Raw genomic sequence first — 25707 nt, forward strand, 5'->3', positions numbered from 1 at the left:
AAATAAATACTGAAATATAGCAGATTGTTTCGAATAACATGTTAAACTAAGTACACATATATATTTTTTTTAAATGACTAGTTCATATGTAGTTAAGACTGAAAAATATTCATATGTAATCAGTATGTGATTCATATCTAAACATTTTCTCCTAAAAAACTCATTTACAAAAAATAAATAAACTGCCGAGAGAAGCTTGGTCTTCCAGATATTTTACTTTAAAGTAAAAAAGTAAAGCACGTAGATATTACGTTATTAAAAATCGGGGCATCCAGTCACTGTGCATTCACATGATTTTCCAGAAAAATGATCCTATTCTTAGCGGAGCATAAAACAACAGAAACGTCTTTTTCCCAAGTTCCATTTTTATAAAGATAACATTCCAAGTCTCTTTCTTGATGGCATTCCTTTTATTTTACGATGGACCTTGGAATGTAGACTTTTCTCAGTCTGTTTGAAAAATAAAAGTTGAGGTCAAACACGAGCAGACGATACCAAAACATTGGGTCGTCTGGTCATTATTCACACATTCTTTACCTTGCTAAATATTTTAAGTCACATGACATCAACACTATAATTTGACTCAAGGCCAAAAATGGAAAAGAGGAAGCACAGTTCGTTAACATATAGCACTCTGCACGTACACTCTAAGCTGGATTTTTATACTTTTGGCAAGCGTTCATTATTAAACAGTTTTGAACTTTCTTTTACTGCATTTTCTTCCTTTCCGGGAGGAAATTTGATCTAGTTTTTGGCAAATGTTATCTGGACGGATATCAAATGGCCAAGTCTTATTCAGACAACTTTCGGAAGTTTACAAGGTCTGGGGTTATCACTGAAATCCGGATATGCCCGGGGAAGGAAAGTGGAAGCGGTGTTTGGATTGTGAAAAGTCAGAGTATAGTATTAAATTCATAGCATAAGCAACATTTGAGAAAGTAACAAAAAAGTTTATAGATTACAAATTAGATAAATTTTCATTGATCTTGGAAAATCAACTCTATGTTTATGAAAAATAATATAAAAAAATTACCATAAATTATAATTTTGGATTTGAGCTGGTTTCTTTTTCAGTTTAGTTATATTAACGTCCCGTTTTTAAAGCAAAACTAGGGCTATTTTGGGTTGGATCAAGTAATTTTGAACCGCTGTCAGATGAGGAGAACAACACCTGAGCCGGCACCCCTCTCTCCCAAATTCCACAGTACAACAACGAAAGAACGTTTGGCCCGGCAGATTTACCGCGTACCAGACCCGGCTACACGACGGTTCTTCGAACTTGAAATCCTCCAATTACGAAGTCAAGACCTTACCACCAAGTCACCGCTGCTCGTAGGTGGTTTCTGGCTAAGGAAGTTCATTACTTTCTTGTCTCTACACTCAATGATTTTTGGATTCGATTATTTTATTCAGAAAAATCTTATCATTTATTAGTTTTTTTAAAAAATAAAATTTAGACAAGTTAAAACGTAACTCTGTTTGACGTTCAGCATTTGTTTTACAACTGGCATAGATAAATTATCTCTGTCAGATGTCCAATTAGACTTTGATAGTAAAAAGAAAAAAAAAATGTACCTAAGTGCAAACAATGCACTTTCTTTCATTAGATCATAGGTTCCCAAAGTGGTCCAGGTGGACCCCCAGGGGTCCATAGGAGACCACACGGGGGACCACGTAGACGTGAAAAGAAAACAGGGGTTCACAAGTTGTAAGTGGGGGTCCACGAAAAATTTTCTGGTTTTCATAATAAAGAACAAAAATTTTGGCTTGGATTTACCTATCAACGTAAACAGGTAGCATCATTCACTAGGTAGGTACTCAAAAATATTCGAGACTCAGTTCAAACACAGAATTGAATAGAAAAATAGATAATAGTTCAAGTGTACACCACATGTCGAGACTTTTTTTATTGTTGATTTACATTTCAGAGTTCATTGTTGATTTTTTGTCAACTGTTGATTGTTTGTAATAGTAAATGTTTATAATTTTGTATAACCACAAGTATTATTTTAATAAATAGGACACAAGAAAATGTGCTACTTTTCTTTTCTTCTTAACACCCCCAATTTAGGGTGATATTTTTTAGGAGTTTTGGGAATACAGTAGAAATGTAGCAGTAGGGGGTCTACCGAAAATAGCAAAACTTTGAAAGTGGTCCACGAGAAAAAAAAGTTTGGGAACCTCTGCTTTAGATGAATAAAATTAGATTTTTAATAACAATCAGATTTTTACACCTCTCAGCGTATTTAATAATTGAATCTAAAAATTTTGAATCTCAGGATTCTAGCATGGTTGTAGCTTGCCATCAAGAGTATACAGCGGAATATGGAAGTATGTTAATTCTCCCAAGACCCCTACATGTACGGTGGGTTTTAATTTATTTTTCATTACGCCCGTTCCTAAATTCGGCTGTTCTAATAATTTTACTCAGCTGTTCTAAAAAAAAAAAGAATTCCGTGCCGAACGAAAATCGTTTCACTTTTTCGTTTCTCATCAATGATGACCCATCACCAGTACTTAAATTAATAGTAATGGAAAAATATATTTTTTAAGAGATTAAAATGAAAGGAAAAGATAATTTACCTGTGAGGAAACTAAAATTTTTAAGTTCAAATCCGCATATGAAGTTTGTTGCATTTAAAACGTAATTAAATAATAAGTATATGATATAAATTCCTTGTAGATTTGTTGTTAGAACCAACGCCAATTGTGCACCAATGTCATGTTACATGTCATGGTGTACAATAGTTACAAAATATTAACTTTTATTATTAAATTAGCATTTTTATTGAATTTATCTTGTTATCCTTGGCGAATCATTTGGCGATTAATCCTTGGCATGGGTTAATAGTATCCAAAAGTATCGAGTTTACATGTTACTGAAAGTACAGACCGACAGACAGTAAACCTGTAGTTGGAGTTGGTTCAAAATTTGGCAGGTGTCTACACTATAGATGCTAAATACGTGTACCGAATTTTATCTATCTAGAGCTCTTTGTTTTGGAATGATCGTGTTAACTTGTATTCGAATAGCCGGAGAGACAGATCTCTTCTGAACAGATTTTATTGAAAATTTGATAGAAATCTCCAAATTTAGTGTAAAGACAGTATACCAAATTTTTGCTGTATAGCTCAAAGCGTGTTTGTGTTATTTTTGTCAGAGATAGACAGACGGACATTTTCCTAAAATGTGTTTTTCGAACGCAGGGAAGTCTAAAAAGTGGAGATTCATCAAAGATTGATCATTGCTATACCGTCTCTGTACTATATATACGAGAAAATGAAAAAGTAAGAATGGTAAAGTGATCATTCAAGAAATAAAGGTATCGGATCCTGCCTCTCTCGATACACTTTCATTTTCACCTAGTCAGCTCGAAAATGCCGAAATGAATGTAAAATAAGATAAAAAGTAAAATATTTTCAACGTTTTTCATTTTTATATGTAATAATTAATAATAATTGATCAGCCATAAAAATTATTAACCGAAGAAGGTTTTAGAAAACAATCTAATCAATTTTTTTGAGGTGAAACTTCTAACAAAACAAAATGAATATTCAAGAAAAAAGACGTGTTTCTGTTAAGGCAACAAGAATCGAAACAAAAATTCATAAACATTCATATAGAAGCACAACTCCATTTTCCAGAAAGATTGAAGGTGAAACTTGAATGGAAGTAAAAAAGTATTCTCTGAATGGATTTTGTTTAAAATTTAATAGAAATTTACAATGTGATCTAATGCCTATATACAAAATTTCAGCTGCATGGTTTAAATGTGCTTGTTACATTCACAAACAGAATTCCAAAAATTTAATAGAAATTGACATATGTGATCTAGCGCCTATATACAAAATTTCAGCTGCATAGTTTAAATATGCTTGATTTACAATATTCACAAACAGAATTCCAAAAATTTTCTGACTCAGAGGTCTGAAACAAGGCGATTTACCAAAATCTCGAGATCGAAATTTTTAAGGATTACAGTGCTCTTTCTATATATACATTCCGTATGCGAACACAAAAGTATTAAAAATTCAATCACTTGCCAAAACACAGTAATAACCCTTTCCAGGTTTTTGGCTATTTTTTGAGAGAGTATATGGGGAAGGGTAGACGCACGTTGTAATGTGAATTGGTCTGAAAACAGTTGTAAACCTTTCCAATTTGTCGGATGACCCACTTTTACCTGAGTGCACGTAGTTTTCAAATCGCTAAGGTCTATTTATCAAATCATCCCCTTTAAATTTAACGTTGAGACCTCTTGTATCTGGCAAATTCCGAAGTATAGGAAACTCATGGCTGGGGGGGGGGGATTTGGATGCCAACCAGAATAGTGATAGATGGGCCATTTATTTTAATACGAAAGTAGTTTTCGTATAAATATAAATCATGTTCATATGATTCTGAAAGTTTGATGTTTATATTCACCATGCATGAATTTAAAATAAGAAAAGTATTAAGATCCAATCTCTTTTTGAAAGCAAATAAAATCCTTCAAATTTTAGAGTAGTCTTTCAAAATTGAATTTTTATTATTATTTTTGAATATTCTCTGCAGTCAGAATCATATCTTTATATATTCTGGTATGACCGTCGAGGGAAAATAAATATTATTTTTTCGCAAATAAACAATATTGTTCTTCTCAGAGGCATTTTAATATTGTTTATTTCAAAAACTGGAAGTGTTAAGAATTCAGTTAACCACGTGATCTTCCTGGGCGGAGCTAGTTGCCAATCATGTAAATATCCCGTGGCCTCCCTGTTGATGTTAGTATACTTTTTTTTCACCAGAAGGGAACTTGACTCCTGTACTAGGGGGAGTGTGATCCGGCTCTCTCTCTCACGATAAATTTTATGTGTAATTCTCTAGGCCTACTACACTTTGGCGTAATCATGTGCCTTTTGTTGTTGATGTTACCAATAAACCCTATAAAAGACAACATGTGTCTTCAAATTATTTTACCCAGGACACAATCTTCACTATCAAATAAATTATTGTGTAATCATGAAATGCAACGATAATTTATTTACAGGAAGTAAACACCTTTGGACAATTTCATCCCATAGAGGGATTTTACGTAGTAATTAGTATGAAAGCATTTTTTTCTTTGTGTGAATCTTTATCTTTTATCCCGTTCGATATGTTTTTTTCAGTTCTTCGTTCCGCTCATCATTTTGAATTTTACTATTTTATTTCAACTTGAAACTTGTATATTTATTATTTGCATAGCTGATTAACCGAGGCTGCTGCGCCTTTTAATTTCGTTGATAATCTGGGTTTAGTGTATAATATACACCGCCTTCTTTCATTTCACTTCTATTTTGGTGAAGTTAACAACACCTCGCTCATCAGCAAAAGCGCGGAGTTTAATTGTATCTAAGAATTGACAGTTCAGTAAAATTTCTCTTATTTAGCAGAAACGGCACTTCTCCGATGTGAGATAAAAGATGCCTCCTGGATAATTGAAATTTAAATATAGCTGTATAAATGCCCTGCGTTAAATAAACACTAAGGGTATTTTAGAATGGACCAAGAAAATGTTAGCAAGCATTAACCCGGAAAAACCCGTCGTCAAAGGCGACAAGAATATTGTTACAGACTAGTAATGCTGCTTCCCAGCTTGGTTAGTTCAATCACTGAAAAGATCGTTTAATGATGAGTACTGATCGGGTGCCGGGTCAGTGATCTCAAAAATTGGCCACCATTTGGCGACTTTGGCGACAAAATAGATATAACTGGAAACTTCGAGAATTTTAGCAATTCAGCCAATAAGAATCGAGATACGCCTGATTGGTTCAGAACCTTCTAGGCCCACCTCCCGAGAACTATAAAAGGCCGGCAGTCTTGAGCAGAGTCAATCGTGAAGCGAGCCGTCGAGAGGATAACAAAGCAATAGCGGAATAGTCCAGCAAAGAACAAGCTTTGTGTGGAGCTTAAATGATTGTTGAACTGAGCTGTGCGCGGAGTCCTGCGTTTATTGTAGAAGCAGCATCGTGTTGTGTATGGAGTATCCAGTCGTGTAATAGTGAGTCGGCAGTTGGATACAGCTAAAGCGGGGAGACAGTGGATAATTGCAGATGTTTGAAGAGGCCATAGAGTGAAGCTACGTGAATTCCTCCTCCTACCACTATTCCTCCTTCTACTGAATTCTGTCTCGCCTCTTTGTGTTCTGTGGTTGTTATTTCTACTGATTACTACTTGTGGTCTACTTTTTGTTGTAGTGTACTGCTGTGTGTTGTCTATGTTCGTCTCGGCTGTACATTTATTGTCTGTGCGTCTTCGTTTTTAGTAAACTTCGTTCGTTATGGAGGCCTGCTGACTGTTTTCACATCATGCACCCACTACAAGTGAACCCGGTGACTTTATGGACTTGGTGGAACTGAAGTTCTGTAACAATATATTTATAGGATAAAAATATTATTTGTCTCTTATGAAAAAGAAAACACCTGCCGAATTAAATAGTTGAGTGAATTTGCCTTTGATTATTATGTTTTGTTTAACAATATTTATGTAGGTTTCGAATGCGTAAAGATCACAGGTGGATTTCCAACTCGGCAGATAAGGAATCTGCCTGGAGTCTCTACGCTGAGTAGGGTCTGCAAACAGATCGATTAAAAAACTTTATTTTTTTAAGAGCCAAATAAGTGCATTTGAGAAAAATAAAAATTTGTGATAAAATATTAGAATAATACAAGGGGTGTTCAAATGAAAAGGTACAAAACGTCATAACAACGTAACCGTTATCATATTTGCCTATGATGCTATGGGCAAACGTAGCGAGACATCTAAGAGTCTCCGGCGTAGTTCGGAGCATTCACAGGAGCCCGCATACGCAGGAGAGAGCAGGGGCTCTTATAAAGAGCGCCGTCCAATTGACGTGGCAGTGCATGTGAAGACAGGATGGCGTTCACGTTACAAAATTCGTCGATTGATTAACCACTTCGAAGACTACGCAGGTCCATCAAGTACAAAAGACCGGTGCTACTCACGGGGGTTCTGCGCCGTGATAACGTGCTTCCTCACGTTTCCAGGGTCACACAAGCGGAACTGGCCAAGTTCAAGTAGAAACAGCTCGACCATCCTCCCTACAGTCCGGACATGTTGGCCTGCGATTTTCATGTGTTTGGTCCCCTGAAAAAAAAAATTGAAAGAGAAACGCTTCAACCCTGACTGCGAACTCAAGGACTCTGTGAAGGACTGGGTCTCGTCACGGCCAAAGGAATTCTGGAAACAAGGAATCCTTCGGCTTGTTAATCAATGTGATCGTTGTGCTCAGGTCTATGGTGTATACTTTGAATAAAGTCTTTATTTATTCCCCCAGTGTTGTTTTGTAGATTTTCATTTGAACACCCCTTGTATTAACACTTAACCAAATGCAATTGGTTAGAAACCTATGTGTCATCACACTCATTCAGTTATTAGAATATTTATAAAGTCGAATGAATGCTTCAATAATATTTTGCACAAACGTGGATGATGAGCAATCAGGAACCATAATAGATAAAAAAATAAAGTTCATAATTTCAATAAAATAAAATAAATATATTAAACTATAATAATTCATTAATATGTTAAAAATGTACTGAAATGTGAAATCAAATTGACTAATTTATTAAAAGAGAGATCTCAAAATTTTCATTGTCCAGCACCTCAAAAAAACTAAAACTGCCTCTAGAAAAGTTAGACATTTTGTTGTGCGAAATTGCTTAAAAAAATCACACGCAGTTTTCTGAACAGAAATAAAATAATAATTTGTGCTAGGTAAAGAAACATCCAACTCTTAAAAATAATCGTTTCAGAAAAAAAAAGGAAGAAGAGGAAAATAAATAAATAAATAAAAATAAAAGAATGATATGTTTTTTATTCTGAACGAAACATTTTCTTTTGCAAACGAGTTTGAAGACTGCTGCCATTATTTTGTCTTGAAAAGAAACTTAATGACTAAACAAATTTGTATGAATGTTATTTAATTTACTTTAAATATTATTTGCTAGGTCTTTTTATTTCGAGGATGAAAGAGAGTTAGGAAATATGGTACAAAAGTAGATTTCATTCAATTTTTTTATTTTGTCCATGATACTGTTTTTATCTTCAAAGATCTTTGTTCAGAGCATTTCTAATGATGTGATGTATTTATTACAAATAGAAGTAAAAAAAAAATAAATCAGTTGGTAAAAAAAGTGTTTGAATTGTTTATGTCATAACACATTTTAAACGACAATCCGGGAAAATTACTGTTCAGTTTTTGGGCCATTTGTAGATTATTTATGACATTTATTTCGGCTGTAATTTATATTCTAAATAAAATTCGGAAGAAAAGATCTCTGAAATTTCCACTGCTATTTATAAGAGTTCATGACAAATTAATAGCTTTGAATTACAATGTTTTTAACGCACAAGGAAAAGTTTAGCTATATTAACATCTCTTTCCGAAGCAATACACATAGAAGGGAATAGGAAGGCTTTAATTTCGAGTCCCTACTGAACTTTTAATTAATTCATATTTCGCAGAATATTCCGGGAATGCATGAAATATTTTCCCTTTCCGTTATCGCTGTTTCATTTTAAGCATTTAACGAATACCTAATTTCACACTTCGCCAGGAACATGTTTAATTATTGAATGTACATTTTCACTAGTTAATATGGATGAAATTAGTGGATGTTAATATAAGTAAAATTTCCTTTAACTTTTCGTTTTCTTGAGTTCTTCACTTCTTCGTGTATATATATATATATATATATATATATATATATATATATATATATATATATATATATTAAAACCTTGTACATTGTTCCAGAAAATATAAAGGCTGCCTAAATGAAAAGTGGACAAGTTGAATGAAATGAATACCTTTATTGGAAATCAAAAGAAATTGCCATGGGCGTTGTAACACAGGTCCATCGCTTAGATAGCAGGTCTATGATTTTTCTGTAGAAAGATGGTGGTTGATTCTTGAGGAAGTCCTGAACAACTTCCTTTATTTCTTCGTCTGAATGAAAACGTATCCACTATGTTGTTCTCTTAAGTGGCCCAAAGATGTGGAAGTCACAGGGTGACAAATCCGGACTGTACGACGAGTGTTACAATACTTCCCAACGAATTTTTAAAAAGTTGTTTGGGTTTCACGGGAGACGTGTGGACAGGCATTGATATCTAGAAGTATCGTTTGTTGTGTGAGAAGGCCTGGCAGTTTGCTTTTACTGTGAACTGTGTTGAATTGATAGGGTTCCTTTAGAACAGGAAATTAATCAAGACTGGTCCATGGCAATCTATTCCGATCCAGACGAATCCATGTATAGCACGACTTTACTTTCGATCAGTTTCCTATACCATGAACAGCTTTCACGGCCGAACGCCATATGCAGTGAACACCTCCTGCTGCCCTTTATATCCTTGTTCGGTGACGCTGCTATAGCTGCCATTATCTGACACAATCACAAGTGTGCACTTTTCATTTGGGCAGCCCTTATATTTTATCATATATAAATTATTTCCTTTTGATTGTTGAAAACTGGAAGGATTTTGTTCATTCTCTGTGCAGTTTTGCTACTTTATATGAAAATAACGTTACAGAAACAAGAAAGACTTTAGAGCAGTTATAAGATAAATTATCCGAACAGTTACATCTTTAGTGGTACTGTGATGTCATGGGATTGACTCAATTAAAAATGTTTGAGTGCACCATGGACAAAAAAGCTACCATATTTTCCCAAATCTGATAAAATTTTTGAAAATACTGTCAAGAAAGAAATAGGTTTTAGAAAACATTTGTATTATTTCAAAATGCTAAATCCAAAAAGTAACAACAATAACAAAAAAAATGCTCATTCTGTAGTTTCAAAAATAAATATCATAATAAAATATATTCAAGGGAACTTAAGTATGTGCTTAAATTTGTATAACACGTAGACGCTTCTAGGATTCTCTAAAACAAAATTTTATACATTGTTGCCAATAAATATTCAAAAACTTAAAGTCTTAATTAAATGAAGGAACAGAAAACTTTGATTCACTTCAATCTAATTTCACAAGTTCAATATAAGGAAAGGTAGTAAATAGAGAAGCTTTATTTGTTTTAAATGTCCAATTACTAATAATTTTTTTTTGTATTTATCTTACATGAAGTAATAAAAGCTTCGTTCTTTTAACATAAACATCTTGATCTCATAACATAAGCTGATTGTTTAAAAATGTACATTTTTAAATGAATTTGTGGTTCAGATTTCAACAATAATAAATATGTTGGAAATAAAGAATGCAGAAGTTTAGCTAAAACCTTTTACTCATTCTTCTAAAATAATATAATAAGCATTTCTTTATATATTGAATAGAAATATTTTGAATCATTGAATCATTAAGTAAAATAAAAAAAAAGGGAAATATGGATTGTGAAAGCGAGTGAATTGAAGATAAAAGAAAAATAGTTGATTCAAGTATTCACCAGTTTGCATTTTTTTTTTATGCATCCAACTCTTCCAGAATGTTCTAATTTTCTATAACGATGTTGAAGCAACGCAATACAAACTAAAATTCCTACTTTCCAAGGATATTAAATCACCGAGGCGTATCGTAAATTCCGCCTACCTCGTACCTACAGTTAAACCTTGTTCCTTAATGATCCTGGTGGAAAAAAAAACATGTTCTTCCGCCAATTTCGATTGGAGGCAAAAGTTATTCATTCAGTAGCTAGGCTGCTGGACGAGAATTGCAAAATAATGCCAACTTTAAAAAAATAACGCCGAAAGAAGGACCAAATTTATTTAATTGAAGTATTAACTTTTGCCTGCATTTTCATTAAAAAAAATCACATTTGATATTAAGAATTAGAATAAAATGGCTCATACATCGTTAAAAAAATTGATTTCATAAAATTTTTTAATACTCTGAAAAGATTCGTCATACGCGCTGTGAGCAGTAACAGTTTCTTAAATCCCAAAATAACAAAAAAAAAAAAAAAAAAAAAAAAATGTAGCTCTTAGAGATTATACCCCAAAAAGTTTCCATACCATTTTCCTTAAAATTTAATTGCATTTTTTCAAAATATTTTTTTTAATTCTTATAATTGAAATTTTGTGCATTTTGGGTCTTTTTAAAATTATTAGTTTATCTCTTTATTGTAGAAAACTATATCTACTTAGAAATAACTAAATAATTTTTTTGTTTTCAACAATTAATCGCAGAACATTCACTAATTCTGTTTAAATATAACATTATTTTGACGAAGGTATGTATATTATTTTCAAAGCCAAGTTTCCCTCAGCTCATTTTTATATCGTTATTTATTGTCTTGATTATTCAAATGAAAATCTATAAATTTTCATAAAAACAATAAAATGATTTTCGATCGAAAGATTTTCAGTTGGTTAGTATTATAATCAATATGATTTTAAACCTTTTTTAAAAATGTATCTTAGTTCATGTTAAAATATTTTCTTCAATTATTAAATATTTCATTTGATTTCTTTATTTTCCGCCTATATGTATGCTCTTTGTCAAGAAAATATTTTGTATCAAAAGAAATCAACAGTAAAAATTTTAAAGCTTGATTTTCTAAAGTGAATTGCTAGAAAAAGCACTGATAGAAAAAATGTTAACAAATTTTGCTAGTGCATCCAAGAACTTTAAATGTCCATAATTTGTTCGAGCTGTTGGCTGCAAACCATATACTATATAGTTTAATTATATACAGTGTTCTCTAAATTTCACAATCTTTAACTTCAGAATTCTTATTTTGATAATAGTCATACACAACGCAATGAGACCGCTTACAATCAATCCAACTTAGAGACAAAAATATCATTTAAGAGCGGAAAATATCTTTTTATATTTAATAGATAATGCTTTACTACTTTGTAAACGACATTTTTCTGTATCTCGTATCATTTTCGAAGTAGAGTGTATATATATATATATATATATATATATCGAATAGAAGAAATATTTGAAATTTACATATAAAGGCATGATTTACATATAAAGCGATTTCTACATCATGATATAAGAACAGAAGAGCATAAAAGAGAACGACAATTTTCCCTTCGGTGGTTTTATTATGAGATTTTTATAGGAATTTTTTGACATGTGTCCATTAGGCAAGGGAATTTTAAGTATCTATAAAGGAATGGATAAGCAATAGGGATTTTTATCCCTTCATTCGGAGCGTGAGAACCTGCTGATTACATCAGTTTTCTAGGGCACGTGTTTAATAATTAAATAAAAAGTAGAATTGGGTCAGAAAATATGAGACCATTTTAGAATGAAGTTAATATGAGCTAAATTAAGATAAAAATTAGAAAATTAATTAGGATTCAAATTTGATTAAAAATATTATAACATATATATGTAACACTATTTTGGTTGCAGCAGAATGCAGGTTCTAAGATATAGACGAGACGTTGTATTTTTAATTTCGTTTTATTCTCTCTTTCATATCCATCTCGGGAAATCAATTTATTTACAAGCAGACGCAGCGCGGCACAAAAGCAGAAGTAAGAAAGAAGCGCGAAACAAATGATCACTAGTCTTATATACACATAGTATTTCCAGCCACGCGCCAATTCAATACACGTGGTGACATTTGACACCTTTTCAAGGGCACCGAAGAGATCACTTTCATTGAGACGTAGTACTGATGGTGCATTAGTTTTACAGAGGAATTAAACCGAAAGTGAAATTGGATCACGAAATAAGAGAATATTTTAGAATGAAATTACTATGAGCTAAATTAAGATAAAATCTTGGAAATTAATTAAATTGAAATTAGAATTAAAATATCATTACATATATATATCTATGGGTGAATGATGCGTTTAATTCGTTTCAAAACAATTGTGGATAAGAATGAATCCTATATAAATTTTAGAGGAAGTGAAATTTCTGAATAATGACCTTTAATAAGCCATTATGGCAACCCTTATAGTTAGTTTTACTATATGATAGTAAGGAGTAAAAATAATTCTATTTTTTCCCTGCACCGAAGCATGAAATAGCTGAATTAGTCGTTTTTTCAGCTTTGTGATAAATATTCCCCCATCGGATTTTTTTGAGTGTATTACTCGATTATTAAGTCAGAGACGAAAGCTCCTTACCATAAATCACGATTATCACGAACAAGAGCGAAGATGAAAGTAAGAGTAAAAAAAGTAAAAAGTAAAAAAAAAAAGAAGTTTTTTTTTTCTTTCTATTTTAGGATTTTTACGTTCCTTTTTATAGTTAGAAGGGATATTGATGTTTTAGGGTTATTAAATATCCTTTTTTTATTTGAGTGAGATAAAAATCGATAAAAAAATTAAATTATTTTAAATTGCAAAAGTCAGAATGTGTTTCAAACAAAGTATTTCTTATTTTTTATCGACTCTTATCAAATATAACACAATGAACAATTTAAGTTAACATACAGAAAAGTTACGTTTTGTATTATTACGAAAGATGAAATAGTTTTAAATATGAGATAATGCCTTTTAAAATGATTTATCGATTTGAACAAAAAAAAATTTAAAAAAAAAGAAGCAAAAAACACTTTCAATAATTCACTGAAAACTAAAGACATCTATGTTAATCAGTACCTGATTTCTTTTTTTGTAAGGAGCTATATATTTTAATTTTTCAAAATATCCCCATATGTTTGATTATATTACTATACACAATTAAACTTTTAAATGCATATTTACTGAATGTATCTACTCAGCTTGCACATAGTATATTCCATATCGCGCTATAGAAATTGCATGAAAAATTTGACATTTAAAAATTTTGTTAAAAACAGCTTGAAAATTAAGAAGGCGGCTTGTGTTTTGCTTGATATGAGAAATAAAAATAAAAAACAGCCTAATAAAATAATGTCTCAAATTTCAGCAATTTCTTAAACAGCACAGTACAAAATTAGAGTCATAAAATTAAAGCAACCAGACTTAATGAAAAGGAAATTTGAAGCAGCAAACTTGATAGAAATAACATTCACGATGCAAGATGCATTAAAAAGGAATGGCACCAAGTTTTTGAAATTAAAATATTATAGTTAAATTCCTGAAATAAAAATAAATTTAAGATAATCAGTTTTCAAATTATTATAAAGTATTTTAAGCTTATTTAGAAGACTACATAAGAAAGAAAATTATTATGAAAATCTTTGCTTGAATTAAAAATAATTATACTCATAAAAATATCTTATATTATGCATTGAAAGGTAATCCCTTTCAGAAAAAATCAGAGTGGTAAAGAATTGGATAATATATTATTAAATTGATTATCATGAAAAACAATTTTGACTCAGATTCACAGATTCTGAAAAATAAAATATAAAAAACACCCGAACTATTTCAAGTATTTTCAGACGATTTACGGCTTATTTATATCAATTAAACTGCAATAGAGCATTTGTATATTTTATATGTTTCTACATAAATATAAAAGACTTCTATTCTTCAGATAAATTTATTACAGGCAAACAACTTTTCCCTGAAATTATATAAAAGCAGTAATGAATTTTGATAGAATAATAAGATTTAAAGAATCAGTTTCTAACTATTTTGTATCTTAAATGCTCCATTCCATGGATTGACTAAAATTTTTTAAATAGCAGTAATAATTCAAAAATTGTGAAGGGAAATTAATAATACAGATTCCAAAATAATACAATTTGATAAAAGCAGAAGACTCATAGTTTTTTAGATTTTTTTAAAACATGAAAGGAAGAAGAAAGAAAGAAAAACAACTCTTTATGGATTGTACCATTAGAATCTTTGTTAGAGTCTTTAGTCTTTAGGAGAATCTTTGTTTGAAATTCTTAGGTTTGAAGTAAAATAAGTCGTAATATTGCACAAAAAAACAATCTTTATAATGATTCTGGGTAGAACATTAGAATAACAGGTGTTTTATTGAAAAGTTTTAACACTGAATTGGCAATTGTAATGATAAACAAAAGGCTGGTATTTCCTCGACCAAATATTTTAGAAAGCAAATTCATCATAAAAAAAATTGTTTTATCCAAAACTGCTTTACTTGAGATAAAATTTCCCTATTTATTTTTAAATGGAGGAAATATGTTTGATATAATTCATTAATATTTTTATTTCAACGGTTTTGATACCGCTTTCCTTTATTAATGCGATGTAGCTTGATCTCTATATATGACTATATATCGTTGTTTTAGAATAATAAATTTTCTAAAAAGAAATAAGCTATGCAGATTTATTAATGAAGAGCTTTAGAAATTTTAATTATGGTAGGAAGAAATGCAATTTATTTTATCTATAATTTACAAGACAGAATCATTAAAAATTTAAATTAACAGCTTTAACTCTGCAAATTAATTGATTATTCGATAATTCTATAACAAGTTTATCATTTTTAAATGTTTTTTCTTGGTAATAGCTATGAGTTCTAATATTAATTGAAATTCAATAATTAAATTAAAATTGATAGAAGGCGAATTCTTATAGAATGACTCGAATAACCCATTTAAACTTCATTACCATCTGCTCAAACATGGATATTTTATCTAGATTCTAATTTGAGGCAGGCGATTTCTAATACATTCATATCATGGTGAATTTTAAACGCCATAAAATATTAAAAGTGTACATTTTTACACAGTACTAGGTTTCTTTCTTTTAATTGTTGGATCACATAATAATAAGTATTATAATAATTTGGTGCGATACAAATTTTGGGATAGTTTTAAAAACTTCACCGATATTTGTTTGCCCATATTGCATACAAATTTAATTTTGAAATTCCTTTGTGTCGACAATTTTTTTCTTAGTAAATTTTGAAAAAAAAATTGAAAAATTTCAAGACATTTTAAAAATAACAAGATGGAATATACAATTTTGGTACTATTGCAAATGAAAAAAATGCCATTCCTGTTAAGCTACATAAAACAATCTTGTCATCCTTACTTTACTCAAACAACAACAACTCAGTAATATTGATGAAAAACAGATTTTATTACATGTTAGAAAATAGATTACACTTTTATACATTAATGTATCATAATATCTTTCAAAATTATTTGGATGTCCATGGATGAAAGTCACATTGCTTTAAAGCAAGTTGTTTTTTGTCGAGTAAATATTATAATTTAATCTTAAATGTTTTTTCAAACAAAACAAATCAAATTTTAAAATTAAATTTTTGAAGATCAGATTTAAAATTACATAGTTTTAAAGAAAAAGAAGAGTAATTTCGCTCTTACAAAACCCCAAAAGGCTTGTTTTGAACTGGGATGCTACAAAATTAGGAAAAATTCTGAGCAAAATAGCTGAAAGATTTTAAAAGTGTGTAAATTATGATTATATTTTAAACTTTTTCAATTAGAACGATAAAGTAATCTCCGATTAGAAGTACATTATATTTTAATAAATAATAACAATGTTTTGTTTTAAAAAAGAGAGGTTTTTTTTTGAGTAAAGAGAAAAAAAACTCATTTTGAAAACGAAGAAATTTGCGATAAAAAATATTGGTAATTAACTAACTTCATTAAAGTGTTCTATTTAAGTTTTAATTAGCTCAAGTTTTAGTTTGAAGTGCTATTTATCAAAATTTCTTTACTTCATGACAAAAGTTCTTTATGTACATTTTCTTATTTCAAGTATCTATTCTAACAACATTTTCATTTTATTTTCCCACTGCGAGACAACAAAAGAAATTGAATTTTCCTTTCTTTTATAAATTAAATTTTCTCTCTTCTAAGCTGCTACCTAAACCTAGCCCATCAGCAGCGCAACAATAAGAGGATTCCTTTTAAAAGAATTTCAAAACTTGCACAGATGGAAAATTAAATTGTCAATGTGTCATGCGCAGTTCTGTAACTCTTAAAAGAGCGGCTTACCTTTCTCCGAAATGCCGGACCCCTGTATTGATTTCTATACGTGACGTCACGACCATCTTATTGACTATTTTCAACGCTTGTGCAGAACGTTTCAAACCTCGACCACGAGTCTCCATTCTGAAGAAGATTTTACGCAAAACAACAGCGAGAACACACTATTTGTATTGCTGTTCGTAATTCCATTAAGAACAAAGTTGGTGCCAGACGATAATTTCAACCAATCGTAATAAATATTTTATTGTTCGTTTGAGAGATTCGGTAACAGTATTTTGTGTTGTTTTGATAGCGTTCGTATTCTATTTTGAGAAATGTATGGATGAAAGTGAGAAATGACTTGTTTCGAAATAAAAAAAGTATTATAACTTTGTCAACTGTAAGCGGCCGTCCGGAAGATTCCATTGCTAGAAGTATTGATCGTTAATCGAACTACTGTTGCATCGAACTTGCTCTCCAAGGACCACCACTTCAAGAATATGGCCGGACAGTCAGAAAATCATTCATCCAAATACAGGTAACAATAGAGGGATTCATTTTCAAACAACTTTTGTTCTTAGTTTTCTTGGTGGGGGTCAAAACTAACGCATGTATAGGTTATATATGTAATTAAGTTTTATAGGAATAAATCTCGTAGTTTCATTTTTTTTAAAATCTTTTTTTTTTTCTTTTTCTTTTTTTTTTGTAAATGTTAAAAAATATTATGAATTATTCCAAAACGTCAAAAAAAACTTTCGTAAGAAGAAATAGAGTAACTATCAATTATAGTAAGAAAAGATATAAAATTTTATACATAATTTTTAATTTATATATTAGACAAAAAATATCTGAATATGTATAATTAAGTTAATATTTATCTTAATAATTTTTAGTGTCTTTACTGATTTGGTTATTCTAATGATTCAAGTAAATATATATTAAATTCAAACTAATAAATTCTGTTAGTTTGAAATTACATACAGAATAATTTTTAATCTTTTAATTCTTATTTGTGTTTTAATCGAATATATATATATATATATGATTCTATGTTTTCTTTTTCATTCTAAATTTTTATTTCTTTGCTTTTTTTCAATTAAAAAACAGGTTTTTACAGGCGGTTCAGTTTTATCACATGAAAATTTAAATGTTTATTAAAAAAGCGAGATAGTAAACATTTACTAACGAATATTAACTTTCTCAAGATAAGTTATCTTCTAAATCAATGATAAATTAAATATTAACAGAAATTTATACTTTTAAATGCGTAATGAATTGTAATAAAAAAAATTCTTTTTGGTCGTACATCTGGCAAAAATTGTAGCTCTTTTTTTTAAATTTCCGGTCAATGAACTGATCAATAAATTCATCTCGGAAATTATTATGAAAGAAAAGTTTTACAGTTCTTCATTAATTCATGTGATTTCATCGTAATTTGAAGAACTTCGAGGAAAATGTTTATAATGTGTCTGCAGGACATCGGGATGCATTATATTATAAGAATGAAATACATCTGTGTATTAAAAAACGACTTGTGCGTGTTATTTATTGTTTCGTTGTTCTAGCAACAAATGGGAAACAAAATAAATAAACTGCAAATTAGTAGCAGATTTGGTAAAATAATGCAGCATCGCACATTTATCGGAAAAACTGAAATGCATCGATTGGATAGTAAAATATTTTTGAAAGTTTAATAGTTAAATAATCAAAATATGTACTTTTTCAAATAATAGATTATGAAAACGTTCTTTCAACGTAAGAAAAATTTTCATTTATAAACTTAATGTAAGTATTATAAAAAAACGAATTTTTCTTTTAAATTCCATATAATAACTTTTGACATTGAATTGTCATTTCATGAACATTTAAATACGGCAAAATAATTTCAATGAAGTTTATGAACAAAAAGCATTCTAGATTAAAAATTACAAAATTTTTTATATGAAGGTTAATAGTTACAATTTATCTTGTCAGAAAAAGACAATAAATTTTATTTGAAATATATTTTGTAAATAAGATATAAATTATTTTTCTTATTTATAAGATATATCTATAATCTTTATCACACTTTTTTATAATAAAGGATTTTTTGAAATATACCATTTTAGGAATTTTTGAGTCCAACGTTTAAAAAAATTCCATGAAACAATTTTAATTAAGATATAGTCATTATCACTATATTCTAATAATAATATAAATATTATTATTTTTTACTTGAAGAAATTTATTTTCAAAATGCTTAAATAGCCTATTTCCTTATAGTTTTTAATGTGATTTTAAAATTTAAATAGCTAAATTTTAAGTTCGAATAGCTCATTTCCACTTGTTTTTCTACTGGAAAGCATAATTTACTGTAATTTCACTTTATTAATGATGATTAACTATGGTAAGAAGGCGAAGAATGATCTGTGATAGCAACAGAAAGACCTAAATTCCGTGTGCTTCATTATTAATGGGAAGTAACAGTTTCATATCAATTTTCAAAAAATATCAATAATTTTTCCTGTAATTTTTTAGATAAGTCAAATAAATATGTGCTTTTTAATTTAATATATGGATTGTAAAATTTATCAATAATTTGATTTTATGTAAATTTTTTTTCTAGCACACACAGAAAATAGAAAGAGTTCTAAAAATCTATCGAATTTCCAAAAAGATTTTGAAATTCATTTTAACTTTGTTAATAATTCAAATTTTGTTTTCAAATTTTAACACAATTTAGATTGAAATAATTTATGTGAAGAAGTTTGAGAGGAAAAGTAACAAACATTTTCTGAGAGACGTTTTCAAACCTGTAGAAACTAACGCAACATCATATTTTATTAAAAGGAAACTAGAATAAGGATGTATCTGAGATTAATATTTTATTTAAAGTAATATGTAAAATTATATTTGAAATCTTTTATTGAAATAATACGCATTTTAGAGATCAAACAGATTTTGGGATTTAAATTTAGAGAATGAGATGAATTTTACTAAACGTAGAATTATAAAAAAAAACTAAATAACTTATAAACAATAATTGATTTAATTTTTAATAAATGTAATATCATACAATATTTAATAAAATAAGAAATAAATCTCTTTATTATTTTCAAGAAAATGAAGGCAGTTTTTTGAATTTATCGTTATCTTCAAAAATCGTGTATATCTACTTTTATAGAATTGTTATAAAAATATTTCGCATTTTCAACTATTTAATATTAAAACTTTAAAAAATCCTTATTAATGTCTAGCTGATATATAAATCGAAGTTATTAATTTTAATAAGATTTGTGATATTTTTTATAATCCGAAACGCGTAGTTTAAGTATTATAGTTTGAAGATTTCAAAAGACTGCATTAATTTAATGTTACTTTATTCCATTTTTGTTCTAATTAAAAAAAAATAGAATGGAATTAAATAAAACTGGTGGATAAGATAATAAAAGCGTGTCATTTTTTTTTATTGCGGCAAATAATTTATAGAGTGTGATTTTGATATTGATTTATTATGCACTAGAATATTAAATTTTCTTTTTCTAATACAAAATTAATAAAGAGAAAATTCATAATCCTTATTTGTGTTTTTAAACCTTTTTCCAATTAAACACTTTTGCGCTATGCAGAAATAATCTTATTGGAGATATTTCCTTCACAATTTTTTTTTGTGACATATATTTTACTGATAATGACCTTAACGAATGGATAGTTTTATTATCTAATATATATATATATATAATGTAAAAAGAGTTGAAAATGAAAGAGCATTATATGTATATAACATTGCTTAATCAAAGCCTTAAACATTGCTTATACATAGCATTTTTCCGTGTATTTAAAACTTTTTATTCTTTATATTTTCGAAAACTTCAAAGAAGATTTCATCATATGATTTCACCAATAATTGACTTATAAAAATTTTTTCCGCACGTTGTCACGTGAAAAAATCTTTTAAAATCCGATACCGACAATAAATATATTTTTAAGGAAAATGGTTTCATGGATCACTTAGTATACAAACATTTTTGAAAATTTGATTGAAAAATGTTCCCTGCGACTTTTTAAGTAAAATCGATTTTGCGACGAGATAGATGACGTTTTAAGGTTGAGTTAACACCAGCAGAAAAAGAATAATAGTAGATTTACGAAAGACGAATTGTCTGAATCACTTTATCAAATCAAACGACACTGAAAACTAAATATTTTCAAACAAATGTTATTAATTTAAATGCTTTATTAGACATAAAAATATGTATCGAAAAACAAGCTCAAGATTAAAAGCTGATTAACTTATTATTAGCTGATTATTTTTGTCTTTTTAGTGTATTCGCCAACAAATTATATTTACTAAAATTGGAATGTATTTAAAAGAACAATATTTATAAATCTCAGAAAGTAATATTTTTAATTTTCCAATATAAATGTAACTATACTATGCGATAAATTTTGTAGTACAATTGAAAACAACTTTCTGAAAATTTTACTTTTCTCCTGAAATTGAGATAAACGAATTTGTTTTTATATAAAACAAGACTTTAAGGAAATTCCTTATCGATGTTGAAGAAATCGGCCTTTCACAAACTACATGCAGATAATTATTACTTACGGCCCTTGTAAAAAAAAATTTCTGTAGTAACTGTGTTGCCATATGATTAAGTGGTATGGATAAAACTATTAATATTGACTTAATTTATTTGCCTTTATATTCATTTAAACGAAAAGTAGGGAATAACAAAACAAATTGATACATAGAAAATCATCCTTTCCACACCAAAACATTACCAAAAACAGTATGAGAGAAGTTCAGCTGTAATTACGACATGCCATCACATTTCGACAGCCACCGCCAACCCGTGTCGTACGATCACGTTTCCCATGCATATAATTCAAAGCGAGCAGTTACTCATAGTGGAATCACACGGCCTAGCTTAGGAGGAGACGCTGTTTTTGGCATTTTTGTCGTCAGTCTTCCACCACACAGGCTTGTTTACACACAAGCAATCAGCTTGGCCAAAAGCCAACTCTAACACAGTGGAACTGAGTCAGAATTCAGCTGTGCAACACACGAGCATAAAATAATATTTTTTGGCGGAAAATTATCCTGATATAAAATGATAAGAGCGGCAGCGGTCATGCGAAAGTTGTTTATTTGGCTTTAATGGTTTTATTAATATTTTCTTTTTGTAATCTCATGTACGTCTGCTGTTCGTGATGACATTGAATCCTTTCGTGTCGTAAATTATTTCCGGCTAATTATATAGTAGTAATTTTGGGAATGAATGTCCATTTGGAGAGTTACACGCTCATAAATTATTGGCATATAAATGATTCATATATATGCGATGTTATTGATTATTCGAATCTGTTATATATCTGATCTAATTATGAATCTTTTATCTGCTCTTGAATGCAAATATTGTCACAATGCTATTGCAATCATTTAAAGATTTTGACTATCAAATTTCACCCGATTTACAATTTTTTTGAAGTTTTGAATATTTATATCAAAATATTTTTTGTTTTCCTGATAAGTATTAACTTAAAATATGAGGATTGGTATTAATATCCTCATTTTATCTATAAAATACACATCTTTGTTTTTTTTTTTTTGTCTAAATAATTATTTTTTCGAAATTTTCAATTTTTCGTGTATTTATGTTATTTTCATTATTATACTTAAATGCAAATCTCCTCGAAAGTTTTAGAATCCCAATATAGTGAGCCGATCTTTATTTTAAAAACTAGCAGAGCTGCGAAAAACATTGTTCAAGAGATTGTATAATTAAAAAAAAATGCTTGATTCATAAGACGCTTACATCTTTAAATTTCATATCCATATATAAAATTTGTTTCACTTCAGACACATAAAATAATCAGTATATGATATAAATTTTGTGTAGAAAATAGTGTGAATGTTAAAGTGATAATTCAACAGATAAAAGTATTTGGAACCTGATTCCCAACAAACACCAGTCAGCTCGATAATGTTCATCCAAATTTGAGTTTCAAATAAAATGTTCAAAAAAAATAATAACTGTTCTAAATCAATAGTTTTTTTCACATATAGTTACTAACAATATATTTTTCCTCATAAAATTTCTTACCTGAATAAAGTTTTAGAAAGTTTGATCTCACTCTTCGTTTTTACTCGAAGAGTGAGATCAAACATAAATAAAAATGAAGATTCAAATATATTTCTGTCCAGAATTGAAAGAGAGTTTCTATGAAACCAAATAAGTTTCTGTTCAGAATCGAAATCAAAACTCATAAATTACCAGTCAGATATAAAAGAAAATTCTATGAGAACAATGGCGAACTTAGAATAAGAGTTTTTAAAAAGAAAGAATTAGTTGCATTCCAAGCTGGTCTTATCTGATTGCATCTCTAAGTCCTCAGAATGGAAAGAGTTGCTTTTTTTCCCAATTAATCAGTCAGATGCGGACGCAGTAAACTTGCCTGAACTACTCGAAGATTAGCCAAAATCTGCATATCTATTCCTCGTTGATTTATCGTCTGCTTTATTTTCAGGTTTTTATTCCCTTTTTTATTGATCATCGAATTATCAGAGTGAAAAAAAATAAATTACATAAAAAAAGGAGTATGCAATTTAAAAACTAATTACAGGGGAGTGCTGCAGCTTTCTAGCCCTTCTGGACGAGCCGCTATTCTCCCAGCGTTACATAAAACATGTGGTTGCATTTAAATTATTTATTTATATTTTCGATATTTGGGTATTTTCAATTCACTTAGGCGAAAATAAATCTTTCTAATGTAATTTGCAGTTGGAATTTCATAAAAACTAAAAATAAATGCCTTATAACTTCTAAAATAAGAAGGCTGTTTGGGAGGCAGGGCTTCATGATTTCACTTCAGATTAAAAAAAGTTGACGAAAAATGTTTTACAAAAAAAAATGGTTGTTAACTGCTATGATTTTGTGTTTTTCTTCAGAGAAATTTTAAAGTATTTTTCTTTTGGAATGAATGTGTCTTCATTTCCAGTTATTAAGATTCTTGATATCTTCATTTCCTTTAAATGAAAAAAGTTAACACATACTTTGAAATCAATCACTGAAAATAACTTTTTATGTTTTTAATACTTTTTTATGGCCACAAAAGTCTTTCAATTTCTTGTTCGCACGCTCGTAGTCCCGATTCTGGAATCTAGAAAAAAATTCTTTCGGCCTTCACTACTAATGCATTTTAAATCTGTCGAGATTCTTATGCCCTTATGTTTCATATAAAGCAGGAAAATAATATCTTCTTTGTTTCAACGTAATTATATCTTCATATTATAATATCTTCTTTGTTTCAATATAATTATATCTTCATATTATAATATCTTCTTTGTTTCAAAATAAATTTCGACAATAATTGCGAAGTTCATTTGATATATTTCTTACATAGTGATTTTTATATATATAGGGATCTATAAAATAAGTGAAATTAGCGATTTTAAATTATTTTGAAAATAAAAGGAATATTTCTGAGAATTCATAATATTTTTAATAATTTCAGTGTTTGAAACATACTTTAAATCTGTCACTAAATCCAAATGTAACAATATTCTTCATAGCGCAAACCTTAGATAACCACATAGCTGAAAAATATTAACTGTTTTTTCTTGCAGTTTTAAGTTTAAAACAACTAATCTAATTTTTCTTATTTTTAAAAATATTTCGTTGAAAATATTCTACAAAATATTTCAACAAAATAGTAAAATAAATCTACTATATTTATTCATTATTAATAAAAATAATTTTTGTTTAAATTATCATGACAAAATTAATTGTCACATTAGAGGTCTTATTAAAAGCACTTGTCACATAGTACAACTTGAAAATTGTCTGATAATATTTTTATATTAAGATAAGATATAAAAACATTGCAAGAAATGAAAAATTTATAAAACTTTGTAAAAATGTAGACAACCCTAAAATTATCAGAATATTTTTCTAACTATATTTTTTTAATATCAGAGAATATATAATATAATTAAAAAACTAATTTTAAAAATCTTATTCAAAATAAAAGATTAACTAAAATGAATACTAATAAAAGATTAGTGTTATGGTAGGTCAAAATTTTAAGAAATAATATTTCAAAATAGTTTGAAACATTAATCTAATTTCTACTTCCTTAATAAAATATCACACTGAATTTTTCAAGGTCTACTTGTCAATTAATTTCCATTTTCTCGGTGTTATTAGAACGTTTATTTTATGTACTTATGTACTTATATTACATCACATAATTTTGAAACAAGTTAAACTTTTTAATATGTTAATAAGCCACTATGTTATTCAGACTGTATAAATAAAGAAAGATAAAAAGAGCGACTGATACATGACTTTGTATCTTTCCCAAAACTGTAGGATAGGAAAATCTAATTTAACAAATTATTTTTTTATTCTATGTCTGAGGCCGTAAAACTCCCCTTTCATTATTTAAGAAAGGAATGCAACAAGATTAAATACTTTGATCTTATCCAAATGTTCAATCCAAATTCATAACATAAAATATATTTCTCAATCATTTTATGCTTATATTTAAATTTAAATAGTTTTATTTATGTTCCTAGAATAATATTGCTTTCTTTACATCATTATATCATAAAACCTTCAAGGCCAAAACTTTACGAAGAATTCAGAATCATTAAATACTGAAACGCAAATCTTCAGAATGTGATGTAAGTCAAAGAATATTTACGGGTCTGCAGCTAATTTAGTTGAGACATGATAGAACATTTGCATCTTCAGTTAATAAACTTAAGTGCATTCAGCATTCCCAAAGGGAGGCGTTACACGCGATATGGATATATACATCCTTTATGTACACATATCTCGAAATATATGCCTACAATATGTATACATTTATTATGCTATTCATAATGCATGTTCCATTGTATCTACTTGTAACT

At 29.0% G+C, this 25707-nt stretch overlaps 2 protein-coding genes across 5 annotated transcripts in view; one reads left to right on the forward strand and one right to left on the reverse strand.

Moving 5' to 3' along the window:
- The window catches only part of LOC129985241 (serine/threonine-protein kinase OSR1-like), a 156641-nt gene that overhangs the window by 87505 nt on the left and 43429 nt on the right, over positions 1-25707 (reverse strand). The window contains exon 1 of one of the 3 annotated variants that reach the window (XM_056095196.1): positions 16836-16966. The exons of the other annotated variants lie outside the window; for them this stretch is intronic. Coding sequence (XP_055951171.1) covers positions 16836-16951 — 116 coding nt within the window. The 5' untranslated portion in view covers positions 16952-16966. Of the gene's footprint in view, positions 1-16835; positions 16967-25707 lie in introns of those variants that run through there. 3 annotated transcript variants of the gene reach the window in all.
- LOC129985242 (oxysterol-binding protein-related protein 2-like) overlaps positions 16969-25707 on the forward strand; it is a 213299-nt gene continuing 204560 nt past the window's right edge. For both annotated transcript variants that reach the window (XR_008785546.1, XM_056095200.1), the window contains exon 1: positions 16969-17346. Coding sequence is in view for 1 of the 2 variants with exons in the window: in XM_056095200.1 (XP_055951175.1) it covers positions 17309-17346 (38 nt within the window). In the remaining variant the exon portion in view is untranslated. The remainder of the gene's footprint in view (positions 17347-25707) is intronic.

The sequence above is a fragment of the Argiope bruennichi genome, chromosome 9, assembly GCF_947563725.1.
Source record: "Argiope bruennichi chromosome 9, qqArgBrue1.1, whole genome shotgun sequence".
NCBI classification, from domain to species: Eukaryota; Metazoa; Arthropoda; class Arachnida; order Araneae; family Araneidae; genus Argiope; species Argiope bruennichi.